This window comes from Tetranychus urticae, chromosome 3, assembly GCF_039701765.1.
Source record: "Tetranychus urticae isolate SD_2017Ah chromosome 3, NJAU_TeUrti_SD_1.0, whole genome shotgun sequence".
NCBI classification, from domain to species: domain Eukaryota; kingdom Metazoa; phylum Arthropoda; class Arachnida; order Trombidiformes; family Tetranychidae; genus Tetranychus; species Tetranychus urticae.
In genome coordinates, this window is record NC_142960.1 from 477467 (window position 1) to 495395 (window position 17929).

At 32.5% G+C, this 17929-nt stretch overlaps 4 protein-coding genes, 1 long non-coding RNA gene and 1 pseudogene across 8 annotated transcripts; 3 read left to right on the plus strand and 3 right to left on the minus strand.

Moving 5' to 3' along the window:
- Positions 1-5051: 5051 nt before the first annotated feature.
- Positions 5052-6632, minus strand: LOC107369187 (uncharacterized). Of its 3 annotated transcripts, none has more exons than XM_015937114.3 (3): positions 6529-6632; positions 5609-6046; positions 5052-5462 (listed from the first exon to the last, which is right to left on the minus strand). In XM_015937114.3, exons 2-3 carry the CDS (start codon positions 5972-5974, stop codon positions 5352-5354), a joined length of 477 nt encoding a protein of 158 aa, XP_015792600.1. In that variant the 5' UTR covers positions 5975-6046; positions 6529-6632; the 3' UTR covers positions 5052-5351. The 3 variants fall into 3 exon arrangements, with proteins under 3 accessions (XP_015792600.1, XP_089125517.1, XP_015792601.1); XM_089269391.1 differs by having other exon boundaries at positions 6212-6632; XM_015937115.3 differs by having other exon boundaries at positions 6171-6632.
- Positions 6633-7950: 1318 nt separating this feature from the next.
- On the plus strand, positions 7951-8884 carry LOC149093111 (uncharacterized). Its single transcript, XR_016199942.1, has 2 exons — positions 7951-8611; positions 8690-8884. It is a non-coding gene; the product is annotated as an uncharacterized LOC149093111 (long non-coding RNA).
- On the minus strand, positions 8610-10033 carry Ctu1 (Cytosolic thiouridylase subunit 1). Its single transcript, XM_015937058.3, has 2 exons — positions 9913-10033; positions 8610-9834 (listed from the first exon to the last, which is right to left on the minus strand). The coding sequence occupies exons 1-2, from the start codon at positions 9970-9972 to the stop codon at positions 8818-8820; spliced, it is 1077 nt and encodes a 358-aa protein (XP_015792544.1). The 5' UTR covers positions 9973-10033; the 3' UTR covers positions 8610-8817.
- A 486-nt stretch (positions 10034-10519) lies between these two features.
- Ns4 (Nucleostemin 4) lies at positions 10520-15849 on the plus strand. The gene is made up of 3 exons (XM_015937057.3): positions 10520-12332; positions 12758-14484; positions 14612-15849. Exons 1-2 carry the CDS (start codon positions 11249-11251, stop codon positions 13450-13452), a joined length of 1779 nt encoding a protein of 592 aa, XP_015792543.1. The 5' UTR covers positions 10520-11248; the 3' UTR covers positions 13453-14484; positions 14612-15849.
- LOC107369138 (aldo-keto reductase family 1 member B1 pseudogene) lies at positions 14649-15849 on the plus strand (annotated as a pseudogene). The gene has a single exon (XR_016199941.1). The product of XR_016199941.1 is annotated as an aldo-keto reductase family 1 member B1 pseudogene (transcript).
- LOC112539574 (uncharacterized) lies at positions 15835-17762 on the minus strand. Its single transcript, XM_025162265.2, has 2 exons — positions 17487-17762; positions 15835-17267 (listed from the first exon to the last, which is right to left on the minus strand). Exons 1-2 carry the CDS (start codon positions 17541-17543, stop codon positions 15891-15893), a joined length of 1434 nt encoding a protein of 477 aa, XP_025018033.2. The 5' UTR covers positions 17544-17762; the 3' UTR covers positions 15835-15890.
- Between the last annotated feature and the right edge of the window lie 167 nt (positions 17763-17929).

Sequence of the window (17929 nt, forward strand, 5' to 3'; positions counted from 1 at the left end):
ATCACATTTAAAAATAATCAATCGTCATTGATACGGCTGAGATTCTGTTAAATCTAAACATATGCTATTTAATGTTTAAACCTTGCAAGGAAAAATGTAATAAACAGTCGTGAAAATAAAAGTATATTTGATTTCAAATCTAAAAATCATAAAAAGAGTATCCGGGCTCTTGATTCAATTGCTTTGAGTGAATTACATGGCAACGCTAGGAGGCTTGATATTGCTTTTAAACACTAAACGTTTAATAGACTAAATAAAATATTTGTGTGAATGAACATTTGATAGCATACACTCTTGGTTAAGAACTGAATTTTTTCTTGAGATACGCAATTTAATTTAAAATGTTTGTTCTTTGATTAATAAGTGAAAGGTAAACTGTTTCAGATTGTTGCTTGATGCTACTGTTACTTTACTGCACAAGTCGATACAAATAGGTAAAACGGGTAAAATTGATTTCTTTCGAATTCCAACTCTGTTAGTTTATGAGGATATAAAAACTGAGTCCATTTGTGCAATTTAAAAATTTCTCTGATGAAAAGTTTTCGAGAAAATCGGTGTCAAAGTTGAAACTTCGATTGCCTTTTTTATAACTATGGAAGCAGACTTCTCCATGAAAATTTATTTCTGTTGTAACTTTTAATAATCAACCAGAAAATGCACTTATTTCCAGAAATAGAACTTTTCTTTTTCTGTAAAACAGATTAGTTCGGTTTTTAGTTAAACCGACCGCATCCTATGACCGTAAGAGTTAGAGAGCTGAGACTCAGCATTGGTCCATAGAAACTGTCGGCAAGCATCATGAATCAAATACTTTTTTCAATTTAACAATATTTCTCTTGATTTTGGCCATGAACATTAAAACTTTGAGCCTCGATATTTCGAGAATGGTAGTACATATAGTCATCATTCTTTCACCAATTTGATTTCTTACTAATCAATAATTCAATTCAATCTAAGAAATTCCCATTTGCGGACTTGGGTCATGATTTTTGGGTTGTAAATGCACGAGCAGCAACTTATTCAACAAAAGTAACTCTTCTCAACCCATTTCTTGGTGAATAAAGCAACTTTCTGGTTAAAGTTGCAAATGAAATGCAAAGAGTGCTGCTGTAGACGCGATCATTTGAGTTAAGATTTGAGACTTGGTGGGGTTTGTAGGGACATAAAAACTGGGTCCATTGATGCTGTTAAATAGTTCATCCGATGAACAGTTTTTGAGAAAATCGAAGCCAAAGTTGAAACTTCGATCGCTTTTTGTGCAGCTATGGAAGCATATTTTTACATCAAACTTATTTAACTTATGTAACTTTTGATGACCAACCAGAAAATGGTTTTATTTGGAGAAATAACATTTTCTTTTTCTGTAAAACAGATCAATTCTGATTTTCCGTTAAACCGATTTCATTCCATGACCGGTTGACTTAGCAAGCTGAAACTTATTTCTTGTTCACAAAAATTGTTGATACATAACATGGATTAAATAATTTTTTCAATTTATCTACAGTTCTCTTGTTTTTGGCCATTGGCATTAAAACTTTGAACTTCGATATTTCGAGAAGTGTGGCACCCACGAACATCATTCTTTCAACAAACATTAGATTCAATTATGGGCTAGAATATATTGAAATATTAAAGTATTCAAGATCTTGATAAATAAGCTATAGCAATTCATTACTTACGTTGTCATGTTTGAGCTTGATTTATAAAGTTGAATGGTTACTAAACAGCAAGTTTTTGCGTTAGAAGGATATTCATTATTAAATGAATTAGCTCAGATTTTATTCAGAATTGTGTCATATACTGTTAAAGCCCATAATAAAATCTAATGTTTGGTTAAAGAACGATGATTGTGGGTGCCACCATTCTCGAAATATTGAGGCTCAAAGTTTTTAAATAAATGGTCAAAATCAAGAGAACTGTTGTTAAATTAAAAAACATATTCAATCCATGATGTCAACCAAAACTTTTCATGGGCAAATAATAAGTTTAAGCTTGCTAACTATATCAATCACAAAGAGCGATCGGTTTAAATAGAAATCGAACTAATCTGTTTTGCAGAAAAAGAAAAGTTCTATTTCTCAAAATAAGTGCATTTTCTGGTTGGTCATCAAAAGTTACATAAGTTAAATAAGTTTGATGTAAAAATATGCTTCCATAGCTGCACAAAAAGCGATCGAAGTTTCAACTTTGGCTTCGATTTTCTCAAAAACTGTTCATCGGATGAACTATTTAACAGCATCAATGGACCCAGTTTTTATGTCCCTACAAACCCCACCAAGTCTCAAATCTTAACTCAAATGATCGCGTCTACAGCAGCAATCTTTGCATTTCATTTGCAACTTTAACCAGAAAGTTGCTTTATTTACCAAGAAATAGGTTGAGAAGAGTTACTTTTGTTGAATAAGTTGCTGCTCGTGCATTTACAACCCAAAAATCATGACCCAAGTCCGCAAATGGGAATTTCTTAGATTGAATTGAATTATTGATTAGTAAGAAATCAAATTGGTGAAAGAATGATGACTATATGTACTACCATTCTCGAAATATCGAGGGTCAAAGTTCTATGGCCAATAGCCAAAATCAAGAGAACTGTTGTTAAATTGTTTATAGCATTCAAGCCACGGATCGTACCAACAATTTGCATGAACAAATAATAAGTTTCAGCTCGCTAACTCTTACGGTCACAGAGAGCAATCGGTTTAACTAAAAATCGAAGTGATGTGTTTTAAAGGAAGAAGAAAACTCTGTTTCTCAAAATAAGTGCATTTTATCGTTAGCCATCAAAAGTTGTATCAGAGCAATAAAGTTTCATTAAAAAATCTGGTTTCACAGTTGTATAAAAAGCGATTCAAGTTTCAACTTTGACACCGATTTTCTCGAAAACTTTTCATCGGAGAAATTTTCAAATAGGCCAAATGGCTCAGTTTTTATATCCTCATAAACTAACAGAGTCTAAATTCGAAAGAAATAAATTTTTACCCGTTTTTACTCATTTTTGTCAATTTGTGTATAAATGAAATAATTGTGTTAATTGTCTGTTTTTACTAGTCTCAATTTGTTTACGATTATTCAAACGAAATCAAGAAAACTGACGATTCAGAAGAAAAAGGCTCGGCGGCATTTAAATCTCCTGTAATCATTTAAAATGGTCATCATACGCTAACAAATTATGCATTTTAAACCTTAATAATTACAAATCAATAAGCATTTATTATTTTCATTTATTTTACTTGGTAAGTAAGTGGGTAAGTACTTTACTCCCATATGAATTTCGCTTCGGATTGATCTTTGGTGTGCTAAATTTTTTGACCATTCATCTGAATAATCTATTCTGGTTACATTTACATGTTAAACTAGTGATTCAATAGTTATTCTTTGTAATAACCGGTGTGGATAAACTATGGGACTTTTTGTAATGTATTTGTATGGCTTGATCGATGGACTCCATGTATCAACGTTTTCCTCATCGAGCTGCATTCAAACAGTCAGTCTAGATCCAACCAAAGACAAACGTTTTGAGACCGATTTTCGTCATTATCATCTCATTCTTGTCTGATACATGTCTTGTCGTATTCCATGTTTTTTCCTCTTAGTTCCTTCTTTCCTCTGAGTTTTGAATCTTTGCCATCCTACTCATTCATCTGCAGTTTCAGTTTTCCCATTTTTTATTTCGGTCTTTAGTTCAAGATTAAGTGCCCTTTTAGCTTTCATCAATTTCAAATTTTTTAGTTACATTCACTAACCCATTTGACTAATGTATGATTGGTCTAAAAAACTGAAAGTTTGTGATGTTATTAATTCAATATTTGATCAACTTTTATCATAATAAACAACTATTAGTAAAAAGGTGAGCAAATATTAATGACTGAACTTGCTGTGGGTAACATGATCGAAAGATGTCAATGGGAAATAAATATCATTTTAATAGAAATATTTATTTTTAAGTTTTGATGCACTTTCCAGGTATAATCAATAATCATTGATTTTCTAAAAATCCTGGTTAAACATGTTAATTAAGCTGATGATTAAACCTTGAAAGGACAGAGAAAGTAGAAAGAGTAAGAAAATCAATTGATGCATTCATTTATACATGTAAATGCGTACATTTACTGGGTAGATCAATTTCAACAAAATATTAATATGTAATTGGTAATGAAAAGATATTTTATGAAAGAAAAACACAATTCAATAGTAATATCATTAATGGTAACACAATTTATTAGTCTTATAATAGTTGCCCATATTGTTTTCCGTTCTCATTCCATAATGGATTAACCTTAATGTCTCACTGGAAAGTTATAAAAAACACGATTCAACCTTTCACTTGTTTTACATTATTTGTTACATTACATTGTTTCCAGCTCAGTGCAATTATTTTTCAACATGAAAGGAAACATGAACCAAGAAAAACCTAAGCAGTTTCTGTAAACATATTACCATTTCATAGTTTACTTTTTCAGCATTACATCTTTTTTCAAATACCGATCAATTTTTCAGTTTATAAAACCACATGGTTTGGTTATTCAGTTGAAAAAAAACATGTACATTAAATGGAAAAAATGGCAAAAAATGACCAAAAACGAGCAGGAAGATTCAAGATTGCCCTTGCATTTGTTCAAAGTACATTATTGATGGCATCCATCCTGTTGAGGAAGAGGGTTGGATTTATTTTGTTTCCCACACTTTCGTTCTTCTTATCTTCAGAGCTTGCTGTTAGCAGACAATGGCTGGTCCATGAAAATGTATCCATTGTAATAATATTTCCTATTGGTTGTGAATCTTGGTGGTTGAGAGTCGGAATCAAATTGAAACGATGAAATAACCATTCTTTGTTTTCACTAAAATTGACATTGTACTATGAAATTTTGCTATTTTTGAAGGCTGAACAAAATGGCATCTAAAAAGCTTATCACAATATTTTAAAGGTAAATATTTACTTGGGTGTAAATTGGTTTTAAGGGTGTCAACAATCAAATTCAAAGAATAAAGTAGAAAAGTCAAAATAAATTATTTTTTTCGAGGACGGAGTAATTAAATGAGAAAAGCAAAGGTTTGGGTTTTTAAATTATTTTTGAAAGAAATGAATAAACAGTAATGATAGGTTACAGAACTAGAAACATCATGAAGAGATTCAATGAGCTTTGAAATTTAAGTGAGAAACAAAAAAAACGAGTTGGTGACTAAAAGTCATAGAAATATCTAATGTTATAAATCAGTTAAGTGGTAGTCTAACTAGGAGAAACTTGACAAGGAAGGGAATGATGATGAGAAATGTCTTAGGTAAGAAAATGGATACTGGTGGTTCGTTTGCTTTTGATCGAGTGACGGCAATTTTGTTGTTTTGTTTATGTTCAACGACGACGAAGACAGCCAATTACACAGCTAGCAACAGAAATCACGGCCAAAATGATGGCGACTATCACGATGTAGTTGAGGTAAACAACAAAAAGACATTTAGCACTCTGTGGGAATAAAAAACAATAGAAAGTTAATTAAAATTATTATACAATTAAAAAGAGAGGATGTATTTTCCATGTATTAGTTGTTTAGACTCACACACTTAAAATACATTATCTCAAGAATCTCAAACTTAAGATTAACAACTTACATAGTATTCATAGTCTGAACATTTTGAGTTTAAGACCTTAGCAACTGAGCTTGCACTAGTGGAGATAGCTGTACTTATGTCTTTTCCGCATTTTCCTTCAGTCTTTGAATCCAAACAATGAGAAAATTCAGCGAAATAACAGCATGTGAACATGGTCTTATCAACATTTTCTCCAGCTTGTTCACTAGCTTTGTCGACCAAGTCAAGTCGATCTTGCAGTTGTTGCTCACAGGTACTCATGGCATTGGTGATCATTTTAAAGCAATCGAAAATGTTTCCAAAAATGTTTAACTGTTGGCTTGAAGAGCTGATGAGGGCTAACATTACCATTAAACCCAAGAGTGAGTTAACTTTGATTGAAGGCATTTTGACGTGGAAGGACGAGTATTTTTGATCAAATGTTTACAGAGTTAGAAAATAATTTGTTCTTTGTTGGATCTAGAAAGAGAAATATATGAAAAGAATATGTAAACAGAGTTAAAATGGATGAGGTAATCAAGAGTGAATTTAGATAAGCAAATGAAGTGTGTAGTGAATAATGGTGGCAAAGTTTAATACACACTTATCATCAATGTACCAATGTAACAAAAAATTGAGAGAAACCTTTTGAACAAAAGAAAACGAAATTGAAAAACCTCAAGATGAAAACAGCAGTGATGAGTTGCTACTCATTTAAATATTGAGGATCTTGCTGGAAGACCATTCTAGTAATTAAAATGGCGATAACAGGAAAATATGACTTTAAACAGAGAACAAACTTAATAAAATTATTACACAAGAATTAACACATTAAGGAGTGGCAAACTGGTTACTGTTCCCAAAAAGATAGAAGAGTTAGCATGGATGACCTGATGACTTACGAACCACTAAATGAAGAAAGGCCTGAAAAATAAAGCGAAAACTGGACAATTTAAACTTACCTTGATCAAAATTGAACAATTGAATCCTAGATTAACACTTGTTGAAGTTTAGAAGAGAAATAAGTTATCAACAAAAACTGGTAAATAACAAAACAACACTGCTAGGAAAAAGCACAAGAAGGAAGAAAAAGTAAAAGCAGAAATGAAAATAGACAGTCTCCCAAACAGTGAAATGTCTGCGACCCCCATTTACTATCCTCCCATCAATATGGGATGAGTTTGCAGGTGAAAGTAACCTTCACGAGTGAATCATTACTTCACCAGTTAAATTAACATTAAATGATTGACTGGCCAATAGTCATCTTAATCTGATGAATTTGCTGAATTGTTTGATCGCCGAGATTTCATCCCATGTATACTCTTTGTTTTGCTTTCAATCAATCTCAAACAACTTTCAATTTTACAACTTTCTCGTTCTCGTTCGCGCTAGATTCATGTTAATGTTCATGTGATAATTTTCATTTTTACTTTATTACTAATTAACAGATCAGTGAGTAACACTTTAAATTAGGAAATTTGTTTTATGACGAGTCAATGTGTTATTATTATTTTCGGTTTCTAACCTTTTGGGTCACAATGAAAATAGCTTATTATGCAGTCTATCAGAGTTTTTTATCTGCGTCTAGAATTACAGTGCAAATTATTTGATAATTTGCCTTTAAGTTCCCCACACTAATAGCTTTCTGTGCAATGTAATTTTGATGAAAAAAATATTTCTGAAGCTTTTTTGATCGATTAAAATAGACAGAGTTCTCCATGTTACTTTCTAACTGAACACACGCGATGATTAATAGATTTCTTGAAGTCATTTTTTGTCTAACTGGAAAAGAAATAAAAATAATTCAATCTCCCGATGTTACCAAAAATAAACTTTAAAGCAAATAAGATGAACTCAAGAGATGTCAGACAATGAACCTCTTCATTAAATTGACTACTGAGTTAAACACAGTAAATACATGATCATTGTATTATGATTCAATTGATTATATATTTCAATAAAAAATTTCATCGATAATCAGCAGCCAGCTAAGCTAGAGTAACTGCTCAGTTGTAAAGTGAACCATTATTGTTCACAATTAGCATACTAAAATCGACTTGTTTTATTTTCGTTAATCTTATTTCAGGATTAAGGATACCGATATCCAAAGGAAAATGTCGAATCTCAATAAACATATCACTCAAGTAATAATAGGAATCATTTGACCGAACACTGACTTCATGTTGAAAATTTTGACAATTAACAAACATGTTAGGGAAAGGTTGTGAATAGCCGAAGGTGTTCAAGTGGACAGTTCGGTGGATTTTAAACTTTTCTGGTACTCCGCTTGTGCTGCCATCTGGTGATTTTGGACGTAACGAATCAAGTCTCAAAAATTAACCTAAAAAGTAGCATGAAAATTATTCTTCTTATAAAAAACGATCAAGAGCTTGACGGCGAAAAACACCATAAAATGTACAATTGTTTTTCTTCCCAATTTGTCGAACAATATCATCCATTGACCAACAATATAGATCTTTCATGAAATAGTTAAAGGTAAGGCATAATCTTTCTGGTTTTGTTTAACAGTCTCCAAAGAATCATCTCGGTAGCCGGTTATACTTTCATCAATAGATAACAAAACTAAATTAAGACCATAGTTGTGTCTTTCGGACGTGAGGTCCTTTAGGAAGTTCAGCCAAAATTTCATTGGTTTGACTCTTTTGAGCGCCGCCCCTCTTTAAGATGTGATCTTACTATTTTAAATCATGGCCCAGGGACAGCAAAGGCTAAAGCAAGTTGACAATTGTCGACAGTTTGTTATTTTAAACGCACAGCATAACGACTCTTATTTTAAATATATATCAACTAGTGTCTAGTGATGTCAATTATTATCGTTTTGTTATTAATTTCAGCTGCCTCTTCGGAAGCAGTGTTTATTAAGCATCTATTTAAGTCGTATGATTTATATACGAAAAACGAATCATTAGACTTCACGTCTACTCTCTTGTTGTTGGTAAATGACACTAAACCATGGATTCCAGGATGTGTTGTAAACATGGTACATAAACATCCAGAAGTTTTGGATCTAGATAAGAATACAGAGTAAGTATTGATCACTTAGTTGTATTATGAATTTACATGTTTCACATCAAATTATACATTTCGTTTGGTCCATTTTAGAGACTATGTATATTTGGACCCAAAAATACTGGACATTGCGGCCGATATGGTAAAAAGAAAAAACAAAACATATTTTGAACAACTTTTCTGTTGAAATTACGATTCGATGGAATATTTTTTGTAATCAATCAACTTTTGCAGTTTGTTTTATTATCTGTTTCACTTTTGCAAGTAAATGAGCAACATTTTTCATCACATTTCTTTCCATCAGTTATTGCTTCTCTTTTTATCATCTTCACTTTACTACTTTTGACAATACCTAATTTAGGTAAACCTTTGCTCAAACCTTCCAACATCACACAAGCCTTACATATCCTTTGACTTGAAATATATGAACATCTCTCACAGGCTCCTAAGACAGGTAATTTTATACCTTCATCGACTGCCAGCACTTCACCTGAATGTATTATATCCAAAATGGCAGATGAACGAATAGATTCCAAGTCTTTAAGATAACTCCTAACATGTCCCCGATAAGCATTGGGTGCGTAGATACACTCAGTAGAAAAATAGTGCAGCTTTTTGAAGTATGCATACATAACGATTTCTTTCTCGTAGGTGTATTTGAATGGTTTACATCTTGGAACTACATTTTCTTCTGGATTATCACCAGATCCTGTCTTTATCGCAGTGCAACGTTTTAACCTAGCAATATCACCTCGAAGAACATTCATTAAAATGGTTTCAGCTATATCGTCTGCATTATGTCCAGTGACAATTAAATTACAACCTAGTTTGATTGCACCACGATCAAGAGCTTGACGGCGAAAAACACCACAAAATGTACAATTGTTTTTCTTCCCAATTTGTCGAACAATATCATCCATTGACCAACCATATAGATCTTTATATGATAAAATAGTTAAAGGTAAGGCATAATCTTTCTGGTTTTGTTTAACAGTCTCCAAAGAATCATCTCGGTAGCCGGTTATACCTTCATCAATAGATAACAAAACTAAATTAAGACGATAGTTGTGTCTTTCATTCAAGAGTTTCATAATGTAAGCCAGGACTGTTGAATCTTTTCCTCCGCTGGCTCCAATAGCAACTTTGTCTCCTGGTTTAAATAAATTACCTTCGACAATTGTATTGTGAATTTCATTTTCAAAACAATGGAAGAAACATTCTTTGCACAGTGCATCTCTCTTAATAAAAAAAAATGATAAACATAAAATTAAAACATGTTAATTTTGCAGTGATACAAACAAAGCAGCTATACTCACGGTTTTGGGGCGTTTTAAAATTGCTCTAGCAGCTTTACATCGGGCACAGTTCAAAGGCATTATTCAGTTTGGTAATAAATTATCAATTTCACGTTTAAATTCAGATTGCAACCATAATAAAGTCAAATTTTATGAAAACATAACATTTTGAGTTGTGGCATGTGAGTTGTAAAATAGGCGCCAAGTTTAAATGTATGTTTTTTAGTTGAGTTTCAATTCATAATTTATATTTGTAAATCAAATGTGGAATTCAAAAATTGTCCTTACTAATGGTAAATAAATATGGAAAATTCGATATCTTTATTTAATTTCACAGCATTGAATAAATTTAGACCTGATATTTTAAAAGAGCTTGATACAATTATACTTTTATTTCAGATTTTGTAGATCTCTACATTGGCCACAAATACTTTATGCTAGTGTTTCAGAAAATAATCAAAATGCTGTAAAAATATACAATTTGAAATTTAAAAGACTAGAGCGATGAACAATTGTAGAAAATATTTCACCATAATTCATGGCTATGAAGATACAGAAAAATGAACTTGGGTTAAACATCAGACAGTTGCTTTTGGAAGCTTGAGACAAGAAAAAAATAATGGATCAACCTTGAATTTTATACTTACTTCATTGACTGACTGACATTGTGGAGTTATCTTGTTAATCTTATATAACATTAAGCCTATTAAATAATATTTCGCTCATCAAAACTAATTTAACCCTATTTTAGCGTATTTTTATCAAATCAAAGTTAAAGATTGAATGAAAGATTGTGAGTTCAAATTTAACACGTAATGAACAACAGCCTTTGAGTGTCACCACCTTTACCTTCTTGTTGACAGTTGCTAGTGTTTATATATTTTGTTTACATTGATGAAGCTGTTTCTCTTCATGTTTCGATTAAATTTAAGTTACGTTAATTTGAATTTTCATCATCCATTGGCATCAACTATTTATTTTACAAATCTCAAGCTTCGAGAGCAGTCACCCTGAATTAATTACCCTGAACCATTCAGTTCTTCATTTTGATACCCTTATATTGTGGTTATTGTCTACATGTGTTGAAGTGTGTAACCATCTTTACATATAAACCAGAACTAACCAGAATCTTCTTTAACATCTTCTTACATCTTAAACTAGTTGTTAATTCATATTGTTTGTGATTATTTATTGGTTAGTTATTTAACCAATTAATTGTTTGTGCATCACATTTAGGCCTGACTCCAGTTTTGTCGTATGTCTAACCAATTTAACCTTATTCATCAAGGAATACTTCTGGTAACAAATACATATTTGCTGGTACCTATATTTTAGTAACCCTACGCGTTGATATAATATGCCTCAAGTAGGCAGGAAAAAACCTTTTAGTGCCAAACAAAAGAAACAACAGTTGAAAGCTAAAAGAGAAAAGAAGCGTCGCAAATCAGACTCAAGTGAAGATGATGAGGAGACCTTTGTCAATCAAGGTGGAGATGAACACTGTCTCATTGAAAATGAACAATTAACTGCAGAGTCCATAATGAAGATCAATTATCAAAAGAAGACAAACCCATCATCCAACGCCAACAGATATGCTTTGCACTTTTACCGAGAGTCGGATACAGAAATTGAAGAGAGAAAATCTCTCGCTAGATTGCCCATTAAAATGGTTTCTCCTGATGAATTAGAGATTGAAGAGCAAGATATTTTTCTTCCCGATGATGAACTAGCATTCCCTAAAAGACCAGTACGCGATTATAATCTGACCAAAGATGAATTGGATACGATTGAGTATGATTACTTCAAAAAGTATTTGGAAAAACTCGAGGCTCAATTTGGATCGCTTTCTAAATTGAGCTATTTTGAAATGAATTTAGAAACTTGGAGGCAACTGTGGCGTGTTATCGAGATGTCAGATGTTATTTTAGCTATTGCTGATATAAAACACCCAACTTATCATTTCCCGCATTCTCTTTACAATTATGTGGTTCATGGATTAAACAAGGAGATGATTCTTGTTTTGAATAAGGTTGATCTAGTTGAAGCTCCTTTGGTTCTTGCTTGGTTACATTATTTTAAAATGAAATATCCTAAACTTCATGTTATCCCATTCGCTTCTTATGCTGGTATGAAAGTTAAAGAAAGAGGTAAACACAAAGGTCGCCGTTATGGTAAATTCAAGATGGCCGCTGAGGGTTCAAGAAGACTACTGAAAGTTTTACAAGACATTGTTGGTGATAAAGTTGATCTTACCAGCTGGTCTAATAAAATTGATGACGAACTTATAAGCGAGGAAAAAAGAATCTCAGAATTAGATTCAGATGATGATGGCGGTGAAGAAGAGCTGAGCGCTCTTCAGAATGCGACAAATATTCATGTTGACCATTCAGACTTTCGATACTATGAGTGGAAAAAATATGATTCTGGTGTTCTAACAATAGGTATTGTATTGAAAATTTAATCCACATTAAGTCAGAACAAGAAAGTAAGTTATGATAATAAATTCATAGCTGATTGAATTCAACTTTTTGCATACCAATACAAGTTGATAGACTAATTATAGACTCACAATAAGAAACATTTTATAAGATTAGTTCCATGTCCGCTAGTGGAACCAACATGCTACTTCATGTTTATTTAATTTTTCGGAAGTTCTCTCAAGAGATCAAATCACAACTGAATATTTCATCCTGTAAATCATTTTCATGATTTTTATTCCTGAGATGGCTTCGAAAGATTTTATTAAATAATTTTAGTCGTGAAAACTTGCTGCAATATTCACCTCTTAAGAGACTCAAAACATAACTTACTTTCATTGATCATACAATATCAACTTAATAATAATCCTCGTTTTTATTTCACTCAGGTGTCGTTGGCCATCCAAATGTGGGTAAAAGTTCTTTGATGAATGCAATTATTGGCAAAAAAGTCGTCAGTGTTTCTCGAACTCCCGGACACACCAAGCATTTTCAAACGATTTATTTAACTGATAATGTTAAACTCTGTGATTGCCCTGGACTAGTTTTTCCCAGTCGAGCTCCAAAACAAATGCAAGTTTTAATGGGTTGCTTTCCCATTTCCCAATTACGTGAACCCTATTCAGTGATACACTTTTTAGCTGCTAGAGTTAATGTACCAAAAATATTAAGACTGAAGAAAATCGATCCGGAATCAACAAATCAAGCTTGGTCAGCTTTTGATATTTGTGAATCTTGGGCTGTTCTTCGGGGATATCTCACTGCTAAAACTGGCCGACCTGATGTTTATCGAGCTGCAAACCATTTGTTAAGATTAACTTTGGATGGACGAACTTTGTGCCTGATCTTTTATCCACCCAACTATTGGAAAGAATGTGATAATTTCATCAAAGATCCTGATGTAAATCGAATCAGGTTCATTCAGTTTGAGTCTACCGGTGATGTAAATCAAAAAGGCTCTGAAGGAGGAGACGAGAAAGGGACAACCGATGAAGATTCAAGCGAAGAGACAGAAGATGGCGAAATTAGATCAAATCTTCTACGGACAGCTAACCGATTCGCTCTTCTTGATGATGAAGACTAGAAAAGTTTCAAAGATAATAAGCAAAAAAATCGGAATCAATCAATAAGTTTATCAATACTTTCTCCAGCTTATTTCATAACATTGCCACATTCACATTGGGGTTCAGCTCGATCAAGAAATAGGCAATCTTGACGTTTATCTTGTATTTTTGAATTTCGGAGCATTCGGTTCGAGGCATGTAATGATCGTCTATTACAATACATATACAAATATATTTCCAAATACAGATCTAAATTGAGTTTATGAATACTTTCACTCTCTATACAAGCAATTAGACAGAGAAAAATTACCTTTGAAATCATCAAATCACTTAACTTCTATGATTTTATATCCCTGTAAATGATTGAAAAATTATTTTAAAACTCAATCTTAAAGGTTGTATAATCTGTAACATGATCTCGCATAACGTTTTTGCGTCCATGTAAACATTGTAACCTTAACAAAGTATTTTATTGATCATTCAATTGATGAAACTTCCAAATTTTAAAACTGCTAATCTTCAATAGGTGAGAAAAGAATGCATTAATTGATCATAATTACTGAGGAATTCATTTTTTTTATCTCATTTAAACTAATAACAGACACCAAAAACACAGAAATTCTGCTTTTCTCTGCAATGAAAACTGAAAGCTAAGCTTCTCTGTTAAAGGTCACTGATTAGGATAATACTAACCGATAATTACGCTTAAAATCAACGCGTTATAACTCAAATAATTCACATGTGGCAATAAAAAAGTTGATATTCCCACATTAAAACAGTTTTCAGCAAAAAAGTTGAAAATCTACGCGCGTTACTGAACCTATTTAACCCAAATCTACATGGTTTTTACCAAATGGCCATGCGTCATGAAAAGAATGAATAAGTGCTTGGAATAATCAACAGGCTTCAGATAAAACGTTAATTTTTGTTTCGTACGTAATTTGATAAAAAATTGAGTGTGATTCGGAAATGCAATATTATACAATTATATGATGCAGTTAACTGTGATTAAGTTGACATAAATATTTGCCACTAAGACACCTAAAAATAAAGTAAGTTGTATACTCATTGTAATATTGTATTAATAGATAATGTATCTAACTTATTGTACTTAATGTAATTAACATATTATAATATTAGATAAAATTAATTATCATCATTTTTTCTCCTTTTCTTTAGTTATAAAAGATACAAACCTTATTTTATTGTGTTTGGTATTTATTGTGTTTTTGCTCTTCTCTTGCTACTTTCACTTTGGAATTGAAAATTGGTTTTATTTTTTATAATTTGTGGATTGAATTGAAGGATCAATGGCTGATGTTAATTTGCATTCCATGCTGTTGCCTAATGGATTCAAGATTCCTTACCTTGGCCTAGGAACTTGGAAATCCGAGAAAGGAAAAGTTAAAGAAGCTGTTAAATATGCTCTACTCGAAGCTGGATATCGTCACATTGATTGTGCTCTGCTTTACCAAAATGAAGACGAAGTTGGCCAAGCTTTGAAAGAAGTGTTTCAATCTAATCTTGTTAAACGTGAAGACATTTTTATAACATCAAAGTGTTGGAACACTTACCATTCTCGTTCTCGGGTCATTGAATGTTGCAAGGAGAGTTTGACCAGTCTTGGTATTGACTATCTTGACTTGTATCTGGTTCATTGGCCAACAGGATTCAAAGAAGGAAATGGTATATTTCCAAGAGATGAACAGGGTAAAATAGTCTACTCTGATGTTGATTATCTGGAAACATGGAAAGGAATGGAAGACGTACAGAAAGCTGGTTTAGCTAAATCAATTGGAGTCTCTAATTTCAACAGTCAACAAATTGATCGGATTCTCGGTAATTGTGAAATAAAACCAGTAATTAACCAGATTGAAGTTCATCCCTATTTATCTCAACAACCGTTGATTAATTTCTGTAAACAACGCGGCATTGATATTACAGCTTACAGTCCATTAGGATCACCTGATAGACCTGGTGCTGCACCAGGCGAAACAACCTTACTTAATGATTCAACGATACTTAACATTGCTAAAAATCACAACAAGACCGCAGCTCAAATACTTTTGCGATTTGCTGTTCAACGAGATTTGATTGTTATACCCAAAAGTGTAACTCCAGCAAGAATCAAAGAAAATAGTCAAATTTTTGATTTTGAACTAACCAAAGATGAAATGGAGTTGATCCACAATCTTAATCAAGACAAACGATTCATTACTGCCGAGACCTTGTCAGATCACCCATATTTCCCCTTCTCTATCCCTTATTGAATTCCTATCAATATTAATCCCTAAATCTTTGCAGTATAAGGATAATATGCAAAGATCTCCTGTAATTACTGTAGCTCTTTCAAGAGAAGAAGATTAATAACAGATAAATCAATAAAGCATATAAATGTCAGATTGAAAGCAGTTTAATTGTATGCTTTAATTTATTCTTAATTAGGTGCTACAAAAGATCAATGTTTATCAACTTGATCGTGAAAATTTATTCTTGAACCTGAATTTAACTGAAATTGGGTTCTATTTGAACTCATCTCACCAACAAGTGCAAGATAATGTTTTTTTGGAAACGATCCAAGTGGCTCAAATTTGTTGACAGTTCGGTTTCGCTTGACCCTTTGTTTTCTGGCAATGAGTGCTGGTTCAACCTTGTTTCTTGATCGGATCATCTTGTTACAAATGTTTGACATGGAATTGAATAAGGAACAAAATGATACTCCAAACCATAATCCAATCAAGCCTCCTAATGATGAGATGAAATTGGAATCTGAAATAACTGGTTTGCGATATTTGATCACAACAATTAATGGCGATGGATAAACTTGAATGTCCAATGTTTTATCTGAAGATGAATCCAAATGATATTCTTTGCGTTGATTCAATCGATATTTGGTGAGAATGCAATCAGTGTGTCCGCATAAAGGTAGACATGATCGATACAATTGGTACGACAGATCGTTGTACTTTACTTCTTGGGTATAATTTGCGATCAACTTAAAGTTGTCTCCATTTTTCACTGTATATTCACGAGGATAAGCACCAACAATCTTAGTAAACTGTTTGACCAAACAATTGTCATAGCACTGACTGACATCATCGAAGTTGCCTGGTCGAACGCGACAATTGTCGTGATAAGGTTTCGGCAAGTTTTGCACAATAACTTTGGAGAAGGAAAAAGAATAAAGGTTGTAATTTTTCTTGATGTTGATGTAGAAAAAGTTTGGATCTGGAAACCAGGGAACACTCGTTGATTCATGAGCAACCATGACAAACTCATTGTGCATTTTAAACGAAGTCAGGTTGAATCTAACGAAAACCAATGGAGAGTCATCAAAAGCTTCAAGAATGACATCTTTTTGATCGAAAATTTCATTGTATTCAAGAGTCATGCACAGTTTTTTAGACAAAATTGATTTAGCCCAACTGAAGCGTGAACATTCAGTGACTGTCAAATTTGACAATCGAATGTAACATTTACTGATAATCGATGAAAGTGAACCAGCTGAATGAAGAAGCTGTGAAGTTGTTGCTGTATCGCTTTTATCTTTCACATCACGGACAATATCTTGAATCCTCCAACTCGAGTATTGTGCCGTCGAGGACCGAGTTGAGACTTGCTCATTGGAATCGGGAAAAAGCTTAAAGCAAAAAGAGAAGTTGGGAGTTTGAATTTCACCCACTCTTCGGGAACCTAATTCAATCTTGATTTTGTTTGTAGCATATTGACTGTATAGTAAGAACGTCTGGTACGAAAAAATTATCATTGCCAATGAGAGTCCAAAAACACGAATAATTTTCGGTAAAATATATTTTCTTTTTGGAACCTTAATTTTCTGTGAAAGAAAGGACAAGGCAAAAAAGCAAATTTAACTTTTAGCTCGACTTAAAAGACAAGAGAATTCAAATCGGTGTAATTGATTGAACGAATCCTGAATATTAATTTTTCTCATCATTTACTTTGAGCTCAAATTAACTGACAATTCAAGCTAGAAAATCTCAACGTTTTAGATTCTTGAATTGAGTGAGAATGTTCATATTAATATCTGACTTACCTTTGAATATATTGATTGATTTACAGCGTGAATGTGTTTAGCTTTTGATATAATCATTTTGGCAACTCTGAGTAACAGATTAATATTAACACTTTGATGAAATTTGTTACTTTTTTACTCACAATGTTTCATTTCATATCAAAATGTAAACTTAAAAGTTCCTTCGTCATCAATATTGATCAACTAGATGATAATTTCATATGAGCAATGAAATAAAAACGAAATAGCGAAACTATCATTAATCTTTTTCTCAATGGAACCATCATAATTAAAATTATTCACAGAATATTATTGTGTAATAAACTTGAGTGATAAATGAACATCTCAAGTTTTCATGAGCATTTGTCTAATCATTTGAATACATTTGTACGTTTCATTTCATGTGAATTTTCACGTCAACGTAATGCTTTTACCAAAAATCATTTTTTAATTATTTTTTATAA